This window comes from Bombina bombina, chromosome 7 (assembly GCF_027579735.1).
Source record: "Bombina bombina isolate aBomBom1 chromosome 7, aBomBom1.pri, whole genome shotgun sequence".
NCBI classification, from domain to species: Eukaryota; Metazoa; Chordata; class Amphibia; order Anura; family Bombinatoridae; genus Bombina; species Bombina bombina.
This window is the reverse complement of record NC_069505.1, coordinates 404,674,095-404,694,982: the sequence shown is the minus strand read 5'-3', so window position 1 is coordinate 404,694,982 and position 20,888 is coordinate 404,674,095. Positions and strand designations below refer to the sequence as shown.

At 37.2% G+C, this 20,888-nt stretch overlaps 1 protein-coding gene across 1 annotated transcript in view; it reads left to right on the top strand.

Annotated features, from left to right (window-relative positions):
- ATP2B2 (ATPase plasma membrane Ca2+ transporting 2) overlaps window positions 1–20,888 on the top strand; it is a 403,776-nt gene that overhangs the window by 339,342 nt on the left and 43,546 nt on the right. The window contains exons 16-20 of the mRNA XM_053689420.1: window positions 8,845–9,058; window positions 12,187–12,398; window positions 14,241–14,348; window positions 16,050–16,232; window positions 17,104–17,275. Coding sequence (XP_053545395.1) covers window positions 8,845–9,058; window positions 12,187–12,398; window positions 14,241–14,348; window positions 16,050–16,232; window positions 17,104–17,275 — 889 coding nt within the window. The remainder of the gene's footprint in view (window positions 1–8,844; window positions 9,059–12,186; window positions 12,399–14,240; window positions 14,349–16,049; window positions 16,233–17,103; window positions 17,276–20,888) is intronic.

Sequence of the window (20,888 nt, the reverse complement as noted above, 5' to 3'; positions counted from 1 at the left end):
TGGAAAACCTCTAGCTCTCTTTAGTGAGCTTTACATACGTATTCACTAACAGGAAAACTCCTAGCTTTATCTAGTGAGCTTTACATATACGTATTCACAAACAGGAAAACCCCTAGCTCTCTCTCTAGTGAGCTTTACATATATGTATTCACAAACAGGAAAACCCCTAGCTCTCTCTCTAGTGAGCTTTACATATACGTATTCACAAACAGGAAATCCCCTAGCTCTGTCTCTAGTGAGCTTTACATACGTATTCACAAACAGGAAAACCCCTAGCTCTGTCTCTAGTGAGCTTTACATACGTATTCACAAACAGGAAAACCCCCAGCTCTCTATCTAGTGAGCTTTACATACTTATTCACTAACAGGAAAACCCTCAGCTCTCTCTCTAGTGAGCTTTACATATACATATTCACAAACAGGAAAACCCCCAGCTCTCTCTCTAGTGAGCTTTACATACGTATTCACAAACAGGAAAAACCCCAACTCTCACTCTAGTGAGCTTTACATACGTATTCACAAACAGGAAACCCCTCAGCTCTCTCTAGTGAGCTTTGCATACGTATTCACAAACAGGAAAACCCCCAGCTCTCTCTCTAGTGAGCTTTACATACGTATTCACAAACAGGAAAACCCCCAGCTCTCTCTCTAGTAAGCTTTACATACGTATTCACAAACAGAAAGACCCTCAGCTCTCTCTCTAGTGAGCTTTACATACGTATTCACAAACAGGAAAACCTCTAGTTCCCTCTAGTGAGCTTTACATACGTATTCACAAACAGGAAAACCCCTAGCTCTCACTCTAGTGAGCTTTACATATGTACTCACAAACAGGAAAACCCCTAGCTCTCTCTCTAGTGAGCTTTACATATACGTATTCACAAACAGGAAAACCCCTAGCTCTGTCTCTAGTGAGCTTTACATACGTATTCACAAACAGGAAAACCCCTAGCTCTGTCTCTAGTGAGCTTTACATACGTATTCACAAACAGGAAAACCCCCAGCTCTCTCTCTAGTGAGCTTTACATACTTATTCACTAACAGGAAAACCCCCAGCTCTCTCTCTAGTGAGCTTTACATACGTATTCACAAACAGGAAAAACCCCAGCTCTCACTCTAGTGAGCTTTACATACGTATTCACAAACAGGAAACCCCTCAGCTCTCTTTAGTGAGCTTTACATACGTATTCACAAACAGGAAAACCCCCAGCTCTCTCTCTAGTAAGCTTTACATACGTATTCACAAACAGAAAGACCCTCAGCTCTCTTTCTAGTGAGCTTTACATACGTATTCACAAACAGGAAAACCCCCAGCTCTCTCTCTAGTGAGCTTTACATACGTATTCACAAACAGGAAAACCGCTAGCTCTCTCTCTAGTGAGCTTTACATACATATTCACAAACAGGAAAACCCCTAGCTCACTCTAGTGAGCTTTACATACATATTCACAAACAGGAAAACCTCTAGCTTTCTCTAGTGAGCTTTACATACGTATTCACAAACAGGAAAACCTCTAGCTTTCTCTAGTGAGCTTTACATACGTATTCACAAACAGGAAAACCCTCAGCTCTCTCTCTAGTGAGCTTTACATACGTATTCACAAACAGGAAACCCCCCAGATCTTTCTCTAGTGAGCTTTACATACGTATTCACTAACAGGAAAACTCCTATCTCTCTCTCTAGTGAGCTTTACATACATATTCACAAACAGGAAAACCCCTAGCTCACTCTAGTGAGCTTTACATACGTATTTACAAACAGGAAAACCTTTAGCTCTCTCTAGTGAGCTTTACATACGTATTCACAAACAGGAAAACCCCTAGCTCTCTCTCTAGTGAGCTTTACATACGTATTCACAAACAGGAAAACCCCTAGCTCTCTCTCTAGTGAGCTTTACATACGTATTCACAAACAGTAAACCCCCTAGCTCTCTCTCTAGTGAGCTTTACATACGTATTCACTAACAGGAAAACCCCTAGCTCTCTCTAGTGAGCTTTACATACGTATTCACAAACAGAAAAACTCCTTGCTCTCTCTAGTGAGCTTTACATACATATTCACAAACAGGAAAACCCCTAGCTCTCTTTAGTGAGCTTTACATACGTATTCACAAACAGGAAAACCCCTAGCTCTGTCTCTAGTGAGCTTTACATTTGTATTCACAAACAGGAAAACCCCCAGCTCTCTCTCTAGTGAGCTTTACATTCGTATTCACAAACAGGAAAACTCCTAGCTCTCTCTAGTGAGTTTTACATACGTATTCACAAACAGGAAAACCCCTAGCTCTGTCTCTAGTGAGCTTTACATACGTATTCACAAACAGGAATATCCCTAGCTCTCTCTCTAGTGAGCGTTACATATACATATTCACAAACAGGAAAACCCCTAGCTCTCTCTCTAGTGAGCTTTACATACATATTCACAAACAGTACAACCCCTAGCTCTCTCTCTAGTGAGCTTTACATACGTATTCACAAACAGTAAAACCCCTAGCTCTCTCTCTAGTGAGCTTTACATACGTATTCACAAACATGAAAATCCCTAGCTCTCTCTCTAGTGAGCTTTACATACGTATTCACAAACAGGAAAACCCCTAGCTCTCTCTCTAGTGAGCTTTACATGCGTATTCATAAACAGGAAAACCTCTAGCTCTCTCTCTAGTGAGCTTTACATACGTATTCACTAACAGGAAAACTACTAGCTTTCTCTGTAGTGAGCTTTACATACGTATTCACAAACAGGAAAAATACTAGCTGTCTCTGTAGTGAGCTTTACATACGTATTAACAAACAGAAAAACCCTCAGCTCTCTCTCTAGTGAGCTTTACATACGTATTCACTAACAGGAAAACCCTCAGCTCTCTCTCTCGTGAGCTTTATATACGTATTCACAAACAGGAAAACCCCTAGCTCTTTCTCTAGTGAGCTTTACATGCGTATTCACAAACAGGAAAACCCTCAGTTCTCTCTCTAGTGAGATTTACATACGTATTCACTAACAGGAAAACCCCTAGCTCTCTCTCTAGTGAGCTTTACATACATATTCACTAAAAGGAAAACCCCTAGCTCTCTCTCTAGTGAGCTTTACATGCGTATTCACAAACAGGAAAACCCCCTAGCTCTCTCTCTAGTGAGCTTTACATACGTATTCAAAAACAGGAAAACCCTCAGCTCTCTCTCTAGTGAGCTTTACATGCGTATTCACTAACAGGAAAACCCCTAGCTCTCTCTAGTGAGCTTTACATGCGTATTCACTAACAGGAAAACCCCTAGCTCTCTCTAGTGAGCTTTACATATGTATTCACTAACAGGAAAACCCTCAGCTCTCTCTCTAGTGAGCATTACATACGTATTCACTAACAGGAAAACCCCTAGCTCTCTCTAGTGAGCTTTACATACGTATTCACTAACAGGAAAACTCCTAGCTCCCTCTAGTGAGCTTTACATACATATTCACAAACAGGAAAACCCCTAGCTCTCTCTCTAGTAAACTTTACATACGTATTCACAAACAGGAAAACTTCTAGCTCTCTTTCTAGTGAGCTTTACATATACGTATTCACAAACAGGAAAACCCCCTAGCTCTCTCTCTAGTGAGCTTTACATACGTATTTACAAACAGGAAAACCCCTAGCTCTCTCTCTAGTGAGCTTTACATATACGTATTCACAAAGAGGAAAAACCCCTAGCTCTCTCTAGTGAGCTTTACATGTGTATTCACTAACAGGAAAACCCCTAGCTCTATCTAGTGAGCTTTACATATGTATTCACTAACAGGAAAACCCTCAGCTCTCACTCTAGTGAGCTTTACATATGTATTCACTAACAGGAAAACCCCTAGCTCTCTCTCTACTGAGCTTTACATACGTATTCACAAACAGGAAAACTTCTAGCTCTCTCTCTAGTGAGCTTTACATATACATATTCACAAACAGGAACACCCCCTAGCTCTCTCTCTAGTGAGTTTTACATACGTATTCACTAACAGGAAAACTCCTAGCTCCCTCTAGTGAGCTTTACATACGTATTCACAAACAGGAAAACCCCTAGCTCTCTCTCTAGTGAGCTTTACATACGTATTCACAAACAGGAAAACTTCTAGCTCTCTCTCTAGTGAGCTTTACATATACATATTCACAAACAGGAACACCCCCTAGCTCTCTCTCTAGTGAGCTTTACATACGTATTCACAAACAGGAAAACCCCTAGCTCTCTTTCTAGTGAGCTTTACATGCGTATTCACAAACAGGAAAAACCACTAGCTCTCTCTCTAGTGAGCTTTACATACGTATTCACAAACAGGAAAACCCCTAGCTCTCTCTCTAGTGAGCTTTACATACGTATTCACAAACAGGAAAATCTCTAGCTCTCTCTCTAGTGAGCTTTGCATTCATATTCACAAACAGGAAAACCCCTAGCTCTCTCTAGCAAGCTTTACATTCGTATTCACAAACAGGAAAACGCCTAGCTCTCTCTCTAGTGAGCTTTACATACGTATTCACAAACAGGAAAAGTCTCAGCTCTCTCTCTAGTGAGTGTTATATACATATTCAGTAACAGGAAAACACTTAGCTCTCTCTCTAGTGAGCTTTACATACGTATTCACAAACAGGAAAAACCCCAGCTCTCACTCTAGTGAGCTTTACATACGTATTCACTAACCGGAAAACCCTCAGCTCTCTCTCTAGTGAGCTTTACATACGTATTCACAAACAGGAAAACCCCTAGCCTTCTCTAGTTAGCTTTACATACGTATTCACAAACGGGGAAAACCTCTAGCTCTCTCTCTAGTGAGCTTTACATATGTATTCACAAACCGGAAAACCCCTAGCTCTCTCTCTAGTGAGCTTTACATACGTATTCACAAACAGGGAAAACCTCTAGCTCTCTCTCTAGTGAGCTTTACATACGTATTCACAAACAGGAAAACCCCTAGCTCTCTCTCTAGTGAGCTTTACATACGTATTCACAAACAGGAAAACCCCTAGCTCTCTCTCTAGTGAGCTTTACATATGTATTCACAAACAGGAAAATCCCTAGCTCTCTCTCTAGTGAGCTTTACATACGTATTCACAAACAGGAAAAGCCCTAGCTCTCTCTCTAGTGAGCTTTACAAACGTATTCACAAACAGGAAAACCCCTAGCTCTCTCTCTAGTGAGCTTTACATACGTATTCACAAACAGGAAAATCCCTAGCTCTCTCTCTAGTGAGCTTTACATTCGTATTCACAAACAGGAAAACCCCTAGCTCTCTCTCTAGTGAGATTTACATATGTACTCACAAACATGAAAACCCCCAGCTCTCTTTCTAGTGAGCTTTACATACGTATTCACAAACAGGAAAATCCCCAGCGCTCTCTCTAGTGAGTATTACATACGTATTCACAAACAGGAAAACTCCTAGCTCTCTCTAGTGAGCTTTACATACGTATTCACTAACAGGAAAACCCCTAGCTCTCTCTCTAGTGCGCTTTACATACGTATTCACTAACAGGAAAACCCCTAGATCTCTCTCTAGTGAGCTTTACATACGTATTCACAAACAGGAAAACCCCCAGCTCTCTCTCTAGTGAGCTTTACATACGTTTTCACAAACAGGAAAACCCCTAGCTCTGTCTAGCAAGCTTTACATACGTATTCACAAACAGGAAAACCCTCAGCTCTCTTTCTAGTGAGCTTTACATACGTATTCACTAACAGGAAACCCCCTAGCTCTCTCTCTAGTGAGCTTTACATATACGTATTCACAAACAGGAAAACCCCTAGCTCTCTCTCTAGTGAGCTTTACATACGTATTCACTAACAGTAAAACTCCTAGCTCTCTCTCTAGTGAGCTTTACATACGTATTCACAAACAGGAAAACCCCTAGCTCTCTCGCTAGTGAGCTTTACATACGTATTCACAAACAGGAAAACTCCTAGCTCTCTCTCTAGTGAGTTTTACATACGTATTCACAAACAGGAAAACCCCTAGCTCTCTCTAGTGAGCTTTACATACGTATTCACAAACAGGAAAACCCCTAGCACTCTCTAGTGAGCTTTACATACGTATTCACAAACAGGAAAACCCCTAGCTCTCTCTAGTGAGCTTTACATACGTATTCACAAACAGGAAAACTCCTAGCTCTCTCTCTAGTGAGCTTTACATACGTATTCAGTAACAGGAAAACTCCTAGCTCTCTCTAGTGAGCTTTACATACGTATTCAGTAACAGGAAAACTCCTAGCTCTCTCTAGTGAGCTTTACATACGTATTCACAAACAGGAAAACCCCTAGCTCTCTCTCGTGAGCTTTACATATGTATTCACTAACAGGAAAACTCCTAGCTCTCTCTAGTGAGCTTTACATACGTATTCAGTAACAGGAAAACTCCTAGCTCTCTCTAGTGAGCTATACATACGTATTCAGTAACAGGAAAACTCCTAGCTCTCTCTAGTGAGCTATACATACGTATTCACTAACAGGAAAACTCTAGCTCTCTAAAGGGGACAAAATAAATAAAGTATCCTGCAGACTTCTTTTTATATACTGTATGTGATTTATCATTTTATATTACCATCTCAAAGTGTTTAATGTCCCTTTAAGGAGAGTTGTGACCGTGCTTAGGTATAAAATATTTACAGGAGGCTTTATATTCAGATATAACACTGAGGTCCTATACATGTCCTTTTAAATAATAAATGGTAATAAAGGATTTCCCATACAAAATATAAGAAAGTGGGTGGTTTAATCTATAAAAAAAAGAGGATTCCTGTGACACTGGACACAACTAGAAGTACAGTGTATCTCCCCAATAAACCTATCCAGTAAAAGGCAAATGTAAAACTGGCCCCTTTTTTAACTTTAGTTAACATCTTATGAACAGTTTGAATTTAGCTGTGATCTTGCTGTCCTTAGGATATCAATAAAATCTCTCAATGGAAAGTTTTTGTTGTTCTTGACTAACCATTCTCATTTCTCACTGTGCCAATACTGCTACATCTACACCCTAAGTAGCCCTTCTCTGCCCCTTCATCTGATTGGCATAGGATCAGGAAGAAGGCACATTTCAGCCATTCACAAGAGTATACTCTTATTGGTTTACAATGAATTGTATATTTACTTGCTTGTGCCTTTCTGATGATGATTCAGCTCCATCTAGTGGAGTACTGGAGATTACAGGCACCTGTAATTGCTTTTATTTTTTGATACATGACATCCTATGAAATAATTATATTTGTTATACACCTTTACATATTTTATTTTCATCTAATGATCCATATATTTAAAGCCCAGATACAGAGATGGCAGATGCTCTGTTTATTCCAAGAAAATTGTTTGTGACAAGAGGTCACAATTTAAGGCTGGAGGAATGGAGAGTAAGGGGCTGAATTATCAAGCTCTGAATTACTGCTGCTTCATAACTTGTCCGTCTGCTCTGAGGCTGCGGACAGAAATCAACATGATCGAATACGATCGGGTTGATTGACACCCCCTGCTAGCGGCAGGGGGCAGCATTGTACCAGCAGTTCACATGATAAATGATAAATGCTGACAGCATATGCTGTCGGTATTTATTGATGTGTGGCGGACATGATACGCTACATTGTATCATGTCCGCTCACACATTAATAAATAGGCCCCTAAATCTCCAGCAAGGTAAAGTTTTTTTCACTGTAGGAGCAATCACATTGTCAAACTTATTACTTAAGGAGGTAGTAAATGCTTATACCTTAGATACATTTAAAAATGGTTTTGATACATTTCTGGCTAGAAAAAGAATTCCGCTATGTGATAACTTGTGTTAAATGGGCCACCTTTTCTAATGGATTCATTTAAAGTGGTTGAAAACTTTAATGAATTAAAGCCCAGAATCAAAAAATAATCTTAAAAACAGGGGCACTTAAATTTATTACCTTTGCGTTATGGTAAACATAACGCAGATCCTCCACCTGCATCTCCTGCTTTCTTTAGCAGATTGATGACGAATTCAGCTTTATTGTGTGCCCAACAAGCTGGATGCCAAAGGGGGCACGCAACGATTGGGGTAAACTGGATTCATCATCCATATGCTAATGAAAGCAGGAGATGCGGGCAGAGGATCTGCATTATATTTACCATAACGCAAAGGTATGTTAAAAAGTAAGCATCTTTGTAAACTTTAATGAATTTAAGTGCCCCTGTTTTTTAAAATTATTTTTTGATCCTGGGCTTTAATTCATTAAAGTTTACAATTATTTTTTCAAAAATACAAATATAATTTTTTTTGTTTTGTCTTTTGATTGTTTTTTGTTTTGTTTTTTGCAAATACAAATCTATATTTAAAACAACAACTAATACCTTTCTGATTACAGTATTGTACTGATGGTACTATGTATGCCAAAGCATTACAAATGATATAAACTGCCTTTAGGTTACATGTGAGTCAGCAACCTTGGCTCTCCAGATGTTTTGGAACTACATTTCCCATGATGCTAAGACATTCTTTAGGCTGTCTGAGAATCATGGGAAATGTAGTTCCAAAACATCAGGAGAGCCAAGGTTGCTCACCCATGTGGCTATAAACTGTATTGTGACATGTAAATATTGCATAAATGACATAAGATATTGCTGGTCCTATCACCTCTCCAAACTGTCCCATTTTACTGATACAAATATTCCAAAATCCAAACTATTCTCAAATCCAAACCATATGAAATACAAACCTTTTCCAGTCAGGAGCTGTTTGGATAAAGGGTTTTCTACCTGTATAAGTAATTTGAATAAAACATAATATTGAGACAGTGTGGTTTGAGCTCATCTTAGATTTATCGCTGTTGAATGATTTCACAATTTGAATACTCTCATTATGTTTTCCCATTTCAGGATTCTCCGTTGAAAGCGGTACAGATGCTATGGGTTAACCTTATAATGGATACTTTTGCGTCTCTTGCACTGGCTACGGAGCCGCCTACAGATGCGCTTCTGCTACGAAAACCCTATGGAAGAAACAAACCGCTAATTTCACGGACAATGATGAAAAATATTCTTGGCCATGCTGTGTACCAGCTCACACTTATATTTACATTGCTCTTTGTTGGTAAGATAATAAAAAGCGAAGCACAATAACTTTAAAGAGAGGGAAAAAAAATTGCTCATATTTGGAACTACTTAAAGGGATAGGAAAGTCAAAATTAAACCTGCATGATTCTGATAGAGCGTATCATTTTAAGACACTTTTAAATTCACTTCTATTTTCAAATGTGCTTTGTTCTCTTGGTATCCCTTATTGAAAAAGAACACACACAAATCATACACTAGTGGGAGCTGCTGCTAATTGGTGCCTGCACACATTTGTCTCTTGTGATTGGCTGACTAGATGTGTTCCTCTTGCTGCCAGTAGTGCAATGCTGTTTCTTCCGCAAAGGATAACAAGGGAATGAAGCAAATTTGATAATGGAAGTAAATTAGAAAGTTGTTTAAAATTCTATGTTCTATCTAAATCATGAAAGAAAATTTTGGGGTTTCCTGTCCCTTTAAAGGGACATGAAATCAATTTTTTTCTTTCTTTCATGATTTAGAAAGATCATTACATTTTCAATACATTTCCAATTTATTGCAATTATCTAATTTGTTTTATTCTCTTTGTATCCTTTGTTGAAAAGTATACCTGGGCAGGCTCAGAAGCTGCTGGTTGGTGGCTGCACATATTTGCCTCTTGTCATTGGCTTTCAGCAAGCTCTAAGTAGTCCATTAGTGTCTCTTCAACAAAGGATATCAGGACAATGAAGCAAATTAGATAATAGAAGTAATTTGGAAAGTTGTTTAAAATTGCATGATCTATCTGAATCATAAAAGAAGAATTTTGGTTTTCGTGTCCCTTTAACAATGCATAATTTTAGTCCTGTTGAGAGTCACAGCACAGGGCAATAAGTCATTACTGATGCGCTTATTCATTTTAATCCCATTTTGATGGTTAGAATTGAAAGTTTTTGTCTCCTGCCTTTAGTCACACTGTAGAAGGCTGCAGGGAACCGTAGACTTGACAGCTTTTGTATGTGGTGTCATCAAGAAAATATCTAATGCTCCTTAACAGAATAAAACTCATCAACCTTGTTACATTTTCAACTAACCTTTATTCTGAGATTTAAAAAAAAAATGGACCACATGTTTTAATCTGTGGGCAAACAAAGTTCCAGACTTGGAAACCTGTGTGCCCATCTTCACGACAAGCGCCTACTGTCCGCATGTACTATTAGAACCATCCTGCTTTTGCGCAATCAGAGCCTGTCAATAATCAAGAACAAACGTGTTCGGGTGGATTTATCTTCGCCAACTTAGAAATGCTGGAGAGGTTAAGAAGCAACTGTTGTATAATCGCTGCTTCTTACATTGAGGTAAGCAGGCTCCAAAGCTGTGATTGCTGCTTAGTACATAGAAGTCTAAACCTGTGAACCTTGAAGTGATCTCGATTTGCCAGATTAATTCCATAGAAACCAATGGACTTTTATGGTGATGTCAACTTCATGATCTGTTTTGTAGTCAGTTCAGACCTGTCACCATGCAAGAAACTCCTTGTTGAGCACAGACATTGGGAGACCTGCTTAACACAGTAAATAATACAATTCTTAATCGTTACAATCGTTATTCTTTATGGCACAACATACAAAAGGCTAAGTATAAAATAAATGAAGGTTCTGTAGATTAGTTAAGTGAACGTGTTGAGATAACTGAGAACATCCATTACCCATTTCTCAACTCCTTTAAATGAAAATTCCTCTCTGAAAACTAAATTACTCTCGGCCATACCTCTCATCATGGATAGACTTCTTTCCTGTCCTAATTGTTGGCACAAGCTACAGTGGTAACGCTAACATAACTCTTGCATAGGGTTTCTTCAGAAAATCGTATCAGATCTTGAACATATGATGAATTGTGTGTTTTTAAAATAAGTTGTTTCCTGTTTTCACTATGTGTTTTGGGCTGAAAGAAAGAGCTACAGAACACTTCCTGCATATAAGGCTGTTGGTAGATGTATCATCCAGTTATCTCACCTGGATTTGGTCTAAATGACATTGACCTATTTAAAGATTGTTATTTAAATACAAAGTGATTAAACCATGAGAGTGGCTAATGCACTGATTAATATTTTGACAAAAAAAACAATACAGACAATTTGAGATCTTATTACAAAAAGGCTGTAACAATGGAAAAGATCTAATACTCTCCTCTGACGTGAACAGCTGCCTTCTCACAGTCTCTGAAAAAAGGACTGTTAATATGTAGAAGCTTTAGGGTATAGATGCCGCAGCCCGCAGGTCCTATGTGGACACTGTAACATTTAAATACCAAGATCGATAGACATAGGACCTGCGCCATCTATACCCTAAAGCTGATTAATATTTGTGGAGTTTTGGCCAATCTAACTAGAAGAGTCTTAGGGGCCGATTTATTAAGCAGTGTCTGCTGCTCATTCCCAGCAAGCCTTCCAGATGCAATCATCCAGATGAGATACGTTCTAGATGATTGAAACCCCCTGCTAGTGGCCGATTGGCCACAAATGTGCAGGGGGCAGCATTGGACAAGCATTTCACAAGAAATGCTTGTGCAATGATAAATGCTGACAGCGTATGCTGTCGGCATTTATCGATGTCAGACTGACATGATTTCCTACACTGAATCATGTCCGCCCCCCCCCCCATTTGTTAAATCTACCCATTGTAGTGGACATAAAGGCAGTAGAATAAAATAGGGTCATATAAAGACAATTCTTTACTAACAGCTACGCACTTCTTTGCATATGTTGAATGTTTAGAGACCTTACTCTTCACCAAGGCGTCTATTGTAGGTGTCAGGGTGGAACAAGACTAAACATCTCTGCTCATGCTGTCTTGAGTATGTATTTTTTACAGTATCTATCTTGGCAGGGTAATTAGTTATCACTTATTGTGCTTGTATCAGAAATTATTTTATGATTGAATAATTGGTTTGTAAATTATGAAAGTTCAATTGCTAAACCTACCACCTCTCGAAAGAAAGTTCGAACAAAAGGAGGACCATGAAACGTGATCTAGAAAAGAGAAAAATACATTAAGTGACACCTTTAAAGATGGAATGAAATGAATAACCCCATCAGTAAAACCTTAATAATATGAGTAGAATGAAAAAAAATAGCTATGATTAAAAGATACTATTAAAATGTAACTCATTTATGGTTGACTTATTCAGGAGAAGAGATATTTAATATTGACAGCGGAAGAAATGCACCCCTTCATTCTCCTCCTTCCGAGCACTATACTATCATCTTCAACACGTTCGTCATGATGCAGCTGTTTAATGAAATCAACGCTCGGAAGATACACGGAGAACGCAATGTGTTTGACGGTATATTCAGGAACCCTATTTTCTGTACAATTGTACTGGGCACCTTTGCTATACAGGTAATGCCCGAGTGTCATATCCTACATTTTTATTTTATGTTTGCTGATACGTAGGATGTCAATTTTTTTAATTTGTAGTTAAGGGATGTTTGTAGGGTTTAAATATATACAAATTTAATATTTTTTTTATCATAAACAATTTTTAAACTCTCTTAGTCCAACTCGTCAGAAATGCTGTATAAAAATACTGTATGGCAGCTTGGGTAGTTTTCTGTTTTGTTTTTCTAAGCTATTTCAATTTGTTAGAAAAGTCTGTTTGAATTAGTAAACACACTTGAATAATGCATATAATATAACATGAAAATCTGCTTACACTCATAGCAAATGCAAGAAATTGGCATTTTAGAAGCTCTTCAAGGGTGGTTTATAGAGCTTTTCAAACATCTTCCCTGAAACAAAGACGTGTCCAAAGTAAAAGTAACGTGTGATGGTTTATAAATTCCATACTAATATCCCATGGTCCTACTCCAAAATGTCAGAGATTGTACTAAAAAATATTATATAGCGGCACATTTTTAATTAAACAATTAAAACAAGTGAAAAAGCAGAATTTATTGTAGGCAGACATTATTTTTGCTTTTGACTATAAGAACAATTTTAGTGTACTTATTTCATAGTTTAAAAGTGTAATTTTATTATATTGTAACCCCTTCTCTACCGGGATTTTTTCAAAATTAATTATTTAATTAATTTTGCACTAAGAAGAGCTTTCAGTGTATGGCGTAGTTCTGTAGAGAATATTAAGAAAAAATTAATTATGTTTCTGAGCAACATTTCTGGCTAACAGGCCCTCTTCAGCTAATTGTCACTGGGCAGTTCTCTCAGATACTTTGATGACTTTATCCTGAATGTGTTTAGTCAAGACTTTCCTATTTAGAGTGCAGATATCTCAAAAGTTTCCGTTAGTTCTTGGTGTAGTAACACGATGTAGTAACACGAAGGCAAGAGATTTTCCGTTTTGGGCTCAAATAATTCCTACAATCCATCTTTTTTAAAATATTCTTTACAGAAATATGTGATACACCTACAATTTCAGCAATCTTGTACTGCAACATGTTTTTGACTTCAACAGGCCAACTATTTGCCCCGACTTTCTTTAACGACAAATTACTTTGTTTACCCAGCTGAAAAAACATATACATGTATTAATTTACCAAATATTTTAGTACTATTACATCAAATTACACTTAAATATGTATTGTAGATGTTGCCAATATAATATGAAATAAGAAATCATCACAAAACAAAAAAATCTGTCAACACTATTAAGAATAAATATGTAATTAATTTAAAAATTACGATTTTTGACCAATGGGTCTAATAATTTGGCAATGTGCTGTAGAATTCACAGATTTGCAGAAAGTTAGTGAATGTATTAAGCTAGACTTGTGTGAATGAAGATGATTTGTATGAAACTATATCAAATATAAAATAAAGTGGTTTTTTTTTCAGTAACTATTGTATAATTTGTCAATTTCCTAAGTGAAATTTGTCGATTCCTTAATCTCTCTTATTTTCTAAAAAAAAAAAAATTGTCAACCCTAAAAATCAATTAGGGTGACATCTAGTGGTGACTGAAAGCAATTGCACGTAGGCTGTTCATTCCATTTTTGTTTTTCCATTGCAAAGAAAAATGTCTTTTAAGTTGCATTTAAGATGTGTGAAGATGTATGAATGCGAGACATGGTTTTATGTGATCATGTACTGTACATATAAATATATCAAACAAATCTTGTACTTATTTTTACAAATCTGTATTGTTGAAAGACATTTTTAAATTTAAGGAATTATCTTTTTTTCTGTCCTTATTTAATTATTCATTGAGTATCTTTTCTCCTCTAGATAGTGATCGTGCAATTTGGTGGAAAGCCTTTCAGCTGTTCTCCTTTACAGCTTGACCAGTGGATGTGGTGCATATTCTTAGGTTTTGGAGAGCTGGTATGGGGTCAGGTATGTTTGGTAATTTCTACTAATGCTGATCTGCTGTGCACTATGGGGTCTTATAGACGCCATAGTTACTTTGGATCGCTTTTGTTAACGATTGTCTTATGAGTTAAGGTGATCTAATAAACCAATTTCAAACTACAATCCAAATATTAAAGGACCATGAAACACAACTTTTTTCCCATTATTTAGATTGAGCATATATTTTTAAATTAATTTCCAATTTACTTACTTTATCAATTTTGCTTCAGTCTCTTAGTATACTTTGTTGAAGGCACAGCAATGTACTACTAGGGGCTAGCTGAATATATTGGTAAGCTAATACCAAGAGGCATATCTGTGCATCCACCAATCAGCAGCTAGTTCCCAGATTCTGAGCCTACCTAGGTATGAGTTTCAACAAAGGATACCAAACGAACTAAGCAAATTAGATAATCAAATTAAATTGGAAAGTTGTTGAAAATGGTATGCTCTATCTGAATCACAAAGGAAACATTTTGGGTTTCATGTCCCTCTTAGCACTCAGTGGGTGGATGTTAACCATGTTAACTTGCTAGATAACAAAATTAAAGGGACGTAATACTCATATACTAAATCACTTGAAACTGGTGCAGTATAGGTGTAAAAACCTGGCAGGAAAATATCACCTAAGCATCTCTATGTAAAAAAGGAAGATATTTTACCTCACAACTTCCTCAGCTCAGCAGAGTAAGTGCTGTGTAAAAAGTTATACTTCAGCTGCTGTCCATCTGCAGGTAAAAATAAAAATAAAATGAAGAAATGAACAGAAGCCAATCAGTATCAGCAGTGCTGAGGTCATGAACTCTTTTACTGTGATCTCGTGAGATTTCACTTAACTCTCATGAGATTTCATAGTAAACTTCCTTAAACTGAATAGGGAAATAACATGGGTGTGCATGAGGCTCACTCCCTTAGCTGTCCCGGGACAGACATACTGATTTTCTGCTTAAAGTCCTTTGCAATGGGGTTTGAATACTTAGGACATTTTGAGGTAAAATATCTTTCTTTTTTACATAGAGATATTCAGATGATATTTTCTAGTCAGCTTTTTACAGCTATGCTTCATCACATTTGGGTATCATGGCCCTTTAACTATATTCCAATCTTCCTAAAACACCCTTAAGATAAATATAATATCATCACAACCAGAGGTATATGAAAAATGGGGCCCATTTATCAAGCTCCGAATGGAGCTTGTGGGCCTGTGTTTCTGGCGAGTCTTCAGACTCGCCAGAAACACCAGTTATGAAGCAGCGGTCTAAAGACCACTGCTCCATAACCCTGTCCGCCTGCTCTGATGAGGCGGACAGGAATCGCCGGAATTCAACACGATCGAGTACGATCAGGTTGATTGACACCCCCTGCTGGCGGCCAATTAGCCACGAGTCTGCAGGGGATAGCGTTGCACCAGCAGCTCTTGTGAGCTGCTGGTGCAATGCAGCTCACAAGAGGTCTTGCGGACCTGATCCACACTGTCGGATCAGGTCCGCAAGACCTTTGATAAATAGGCCCCAATGTGTGGTCAATATCCGCAATGCTTGTTGCATCTGAGCTTTGCACTTTATTCTTCAAGCTGCTTATAATTATCACTAAAATGGCTCCATTCTTCAACCTATCAAGAAAGCTTTGCCTTTGGGACTCCAGTGTATAATAACTAATCTTATGTCTGGTGTATGTCTTTGATAGGTTATAGCAAGTATCCCAACCAGCAGGTTAAAATTTCTAAAAGGAGCTGGCCGCCTCACACGGAAGGAAGAGATCACAGAGGAGGAAATGAATGAAGATGTGGAAGAAATAGACCATGCAGAGAGGGAACTTAGACGTGGACAGATTCTCTGGTTCCGAGGACTTAACAGAATCCAGACACAGGTATACTAATGGCAAACCTTACTGGGGGCTTCTCTACATTCCCTTGGTTACATCATATTATTCAGGAATATTTTTCTGAAGTTCACAAAGGTAAATACATAACATTTGAACTTAACACTCTCTAAATGTGGAGAAAAGCAAATAGGATCAAACTCATTATCACATCATTTTTGGAATTGTGATGTGGTCAATAATGGTCAACAATGTGATAATTCTCAAATTTCTATTGCTTGGTAATTATTATTATTATTTGTAATGCGGCAATAGATTATGCAGTGCTGTACTGGGGTACAATGAATAAGACAAGACCAGGAAGGTAGGACAGGAATATTACAGGGCCCTGAGCTTATGGTCTAAGTGGTAGCGGTAGGGAAAGGGTGGTGGGAATCTAGTCTTTATTTATGGTCTTTCTTTAATTCCTCAGCGGCACTAAACAATTGATAGTGAATTTAATTTAAAAAAAAAAATAGTCAAGCAAAAAATAATAATTGTGCACTAGACCAGGAATATAAAAGAAATTACATATTTAAAATGAAGAAATACACAAAGAAGCTTATACAATAATGACTGATAGTAAAACTTATTATGAGATGTTCTTCATGCAAGGGTAATTGTTTTTTATTTTTGACAAAAATAATATTCCTCTTTTCCTTTTTTTTTGTTTTTGACCATATGCATTGCTCAGTAAGGTGTGTGAAAAAAAAGGTGTTGCGGATTCCCTCAATATATGTTGTTTTGTGTTATTATTATGTCACAGTTTTGTCTTTTTATGTTTGTTTTATGTGTCTGAGTTTTTTTTGTATTTATTTTTTGGCCATTTTATGTAGCCTTCTCCCTGAACAAACGTGTCTCATTTTTTCCTCCGTTGCAGATTGAAGTAGTGAATACTTTCAAGAGCGGCGCTTCCTTTCAGGGTGCTCTGAGGAGACAGTCCTCTACTACCAGCCAGAACCAGGATGTAACCAATATTTCTAGTCCTAGTCACGTATCGTTATCCAATGCTCTTTCCTCTCCTACCAGCACATCAGCTGCCGCAGCAGGGCGTGAGTGTGTATTATTAATGCCTCAAATCCACAGAAATGCCAACTCGCCATAGGGTTACTAAGGATCCATCTTCTGTTCTTGCCTTTAACTCACCTGAAACAAGTCAAGTGAATGTGGAACCTTTAATGGCACAGATGGAGTAAAATGCAAGTTTTCAACTGCACTTAGAGCCATTCATCAAGCTGGAGAACAGGTCCGAAAGTGGCCTAGAAATATTACATCTGACTCCATCTCAAGTAACCATTAAAGTCATCACATTTACTCAGCTTACATCCACTTGCTAACACTTTACCTATCTTTACTTGTATTTCGGAAGAGAATTCAATGCAAATATGAAAGGAGTGAATTGTCTGGCCAGTGCTAGAGACTTCCCTTATCGTAATTCCACTGCAAGGGATCAAATCAAGTCCAACTAATCTACTACCTAGATATGGAAATCAAACTTTCTTACACTGAGACCAAAGGAAGGCAAAAAAAATCTGTCATAGTTTAGAGTAATTTCATGCAACTTAGTATTAATATGAGCTTTCACAAGGCATCAGAAGCTTACACATACAATAATCTAAACTAGGCTTATCCAATCTAAGGTCCAGGCGTCACACTGCAGCCTTCCAAAGCTATTTATATGGGCGTCTTTTTCTATAAACTGAATACTGCAGTCGTATAATTTATGTGGGAAAAGGTGCAAAAAGAAAATCTTCTTTGTATATATAGCTTTGTGCTTAACCCAGAAAAGCAATTGAAGGCATAGTTAAAGTCAGCTCTACAATAACAATGCACTACTGGGAGCTAGCTGATCACACCTGGGGTTCGATTATGTAACATTCAATCAAACGTGAAAAAAACACAAACGGCTTAAACACACAGTAGAAGTACTGCTAGGGACTGATGGTCCTTAGGGGAAACTTCTCAGATGTGCAACTAGCACTGCTGATTGGATCAGCAGCGGTTTCTGCTCGGGAACAGCAGTACTCTGTGGGTTTCGAGTGATACTTTGCATAGGATCGCAAGTCTGAAAATGACATTCTCTAACGAATTAGGGCTTGTCATTTCTCGACTATTATGGCCATTTAAGCACTTTAATTGCATTTTATAAATATTTATCTTCAAGAAGCAAATGTGTTCTCTTGGAGACGTTGCAGATCAGTACAATATCACAAGTACATCCTTGCAACAACCAAAACAATAATATGGGGGAGATTTATTATGCAGCCGATGCTACTTGCTCTGCCCGAGGTTTTGGATCCGCATGAAATCTAAGTTAAGAAGCAGCGGTTGTAAGACCACTGTTCCTTCATTTTAGGTGGCGGCCTGCAATCATCCCGATCAGATACGATCTGGATGATTGACACCCCCTGCTAGCGGCGGATTGGCTTTGAATGCGCAGGGGGCGGCATTGCACAAGCGTTTCACCAGAAATGCTTGTGCAATGATAAATGCCGACAGCATATGCTGTCGGCATTTAGCGATGTGGGCCGGGCATGATTTGCTACAGCGAATCATGTCCACCCGGTCTTTAATAAATTGACCCCTGTATATCAAGCTAAATCTTTGCTAATTTGAAGGCTGTTATTAATAATAATAATAATAATAATACATTATTTACTGCCCTCTAACTGATAAAAACAGCGGTGTGACTCCTTAGGAAAAAATGGTTGGATAACCCTGGTGAGTGTTTATATAGAATCCATGTTATCTTTCCAACGGGTAACAACTCATTAACCAAAGTTCTCAAGCTTAGAGAGGCTTTGCAGTCATATGATCACCTAACATTAATGTTCATGTTAAATGGTTTTGACTTTATAGGAGCCATTTTGCAGACTTTATAAATCACATACTAATAAAGGGCTTGATAACGAGTGGAGCACTAACAGTTACGCGCAAGCGAAAAGGGGTTTATCGCGGGCGTTTGCACACGTCAGGTTTCTCGCTCGTATTACAAGTTGAAAATAAATGTGATTGCAATCACAGCGCAATTGAAGTTAAGGCACGTCGGGATAGCGCGTCCTCAGAGCTCTGGTTAAAGGTGTCACAAAACACATCAAAAATACTTTGTAAAGTACAGTTACACTCATAATAACACTGTCTAATAAATATACATTACACAGTACAGTTACACACCTAATAACGCTATCTAATAAATATACATTACACAGTACAGTTACACTCATATTAACACCATCTAATAAATATACATTACACAGTACAGTTACACACATAATAACACCATCTAATAAATGTACATTACACAGTACAGTTACACACATAATAACACCATCTAATAAATATACATTACACAGTACAGCTACACTCATAATAACACTATCTAATAAATATACATTACACAGTACAGTTACACTCATAATAACACCATCTAATAAATATACATTACACAGTACAGTTACACACATAATAACACCATCTAATAAATATACATTACACAGTACAGTTACACTTATAATAACACTATCTAATAAATATACATTACACAGTACAGCTACACTCATAATAACACTATGTAATAAATATACATTACACAGTACAGTTACACTCATAATAACACCATCTAATAAATATACATTACACAGTACAGCTACACTCATAATAACACTATCTAATAAATATACATTACACAGTACAGTTACACTCATAATAACACCATCTAATAAATATACATTACACAGTACAGTTACACTCATAATAACACCATCTAATAAATATACAATACACAGTACAGTTACACACATAATAACACTGTCTAATAAATATACATTACACAGTACAGTTACACTCATAATAACACTGTCTAATAAATATACATTACACAGTACAGTTACACTCATAATAACACTGTCTAATAATACATTACACAGTACAGTTACACTCATAATAACACGGTCTAATAAATATACATTACACAGTACAGTTACACTCATAATAACACTGTCTAATAAATATACATTACATAGTACAGTTATACTCATAATAACACTATCTAATAAATATACATTACACAGTACAGTTACACTCATAATAACACCAGCTAATAAATATACATTACACAGTACAGTTACACTCATAATAACACTATCTAATAAATATACATTACACAGTACAGTTACACTCATAATAACACAATCTAACAAATATACATTACACAGTACAGTTACACTTATAATAACACTATCTGATAAATATACACCACACAGTACAGTTACACACACAATAACACTATCTAATAAATATACATCACACAGTACAGTTACTCTCATAATAACACTGTCTAATAACTATACATTACACAGTACAGTTACACTCATAATAACACTGTCTAACAAATATACATTACACAGTACAGTTACGCTCATAATAACACTGTCTAATAAATATACATTACACAGTATAGTTACACTTGTAATAACACTATCTAATAAATATACATTACACAGTACAGTTACACTTATAAGAACACTATCTAATAAATACACATTACACAGTATAGTTACACTTATAATAACACTATCTAATAAATATACATTACACAGTACAGTTACACTCATAACACCATCTAATAATATACATTACACAGTACAGTTACACTCATAATAACAC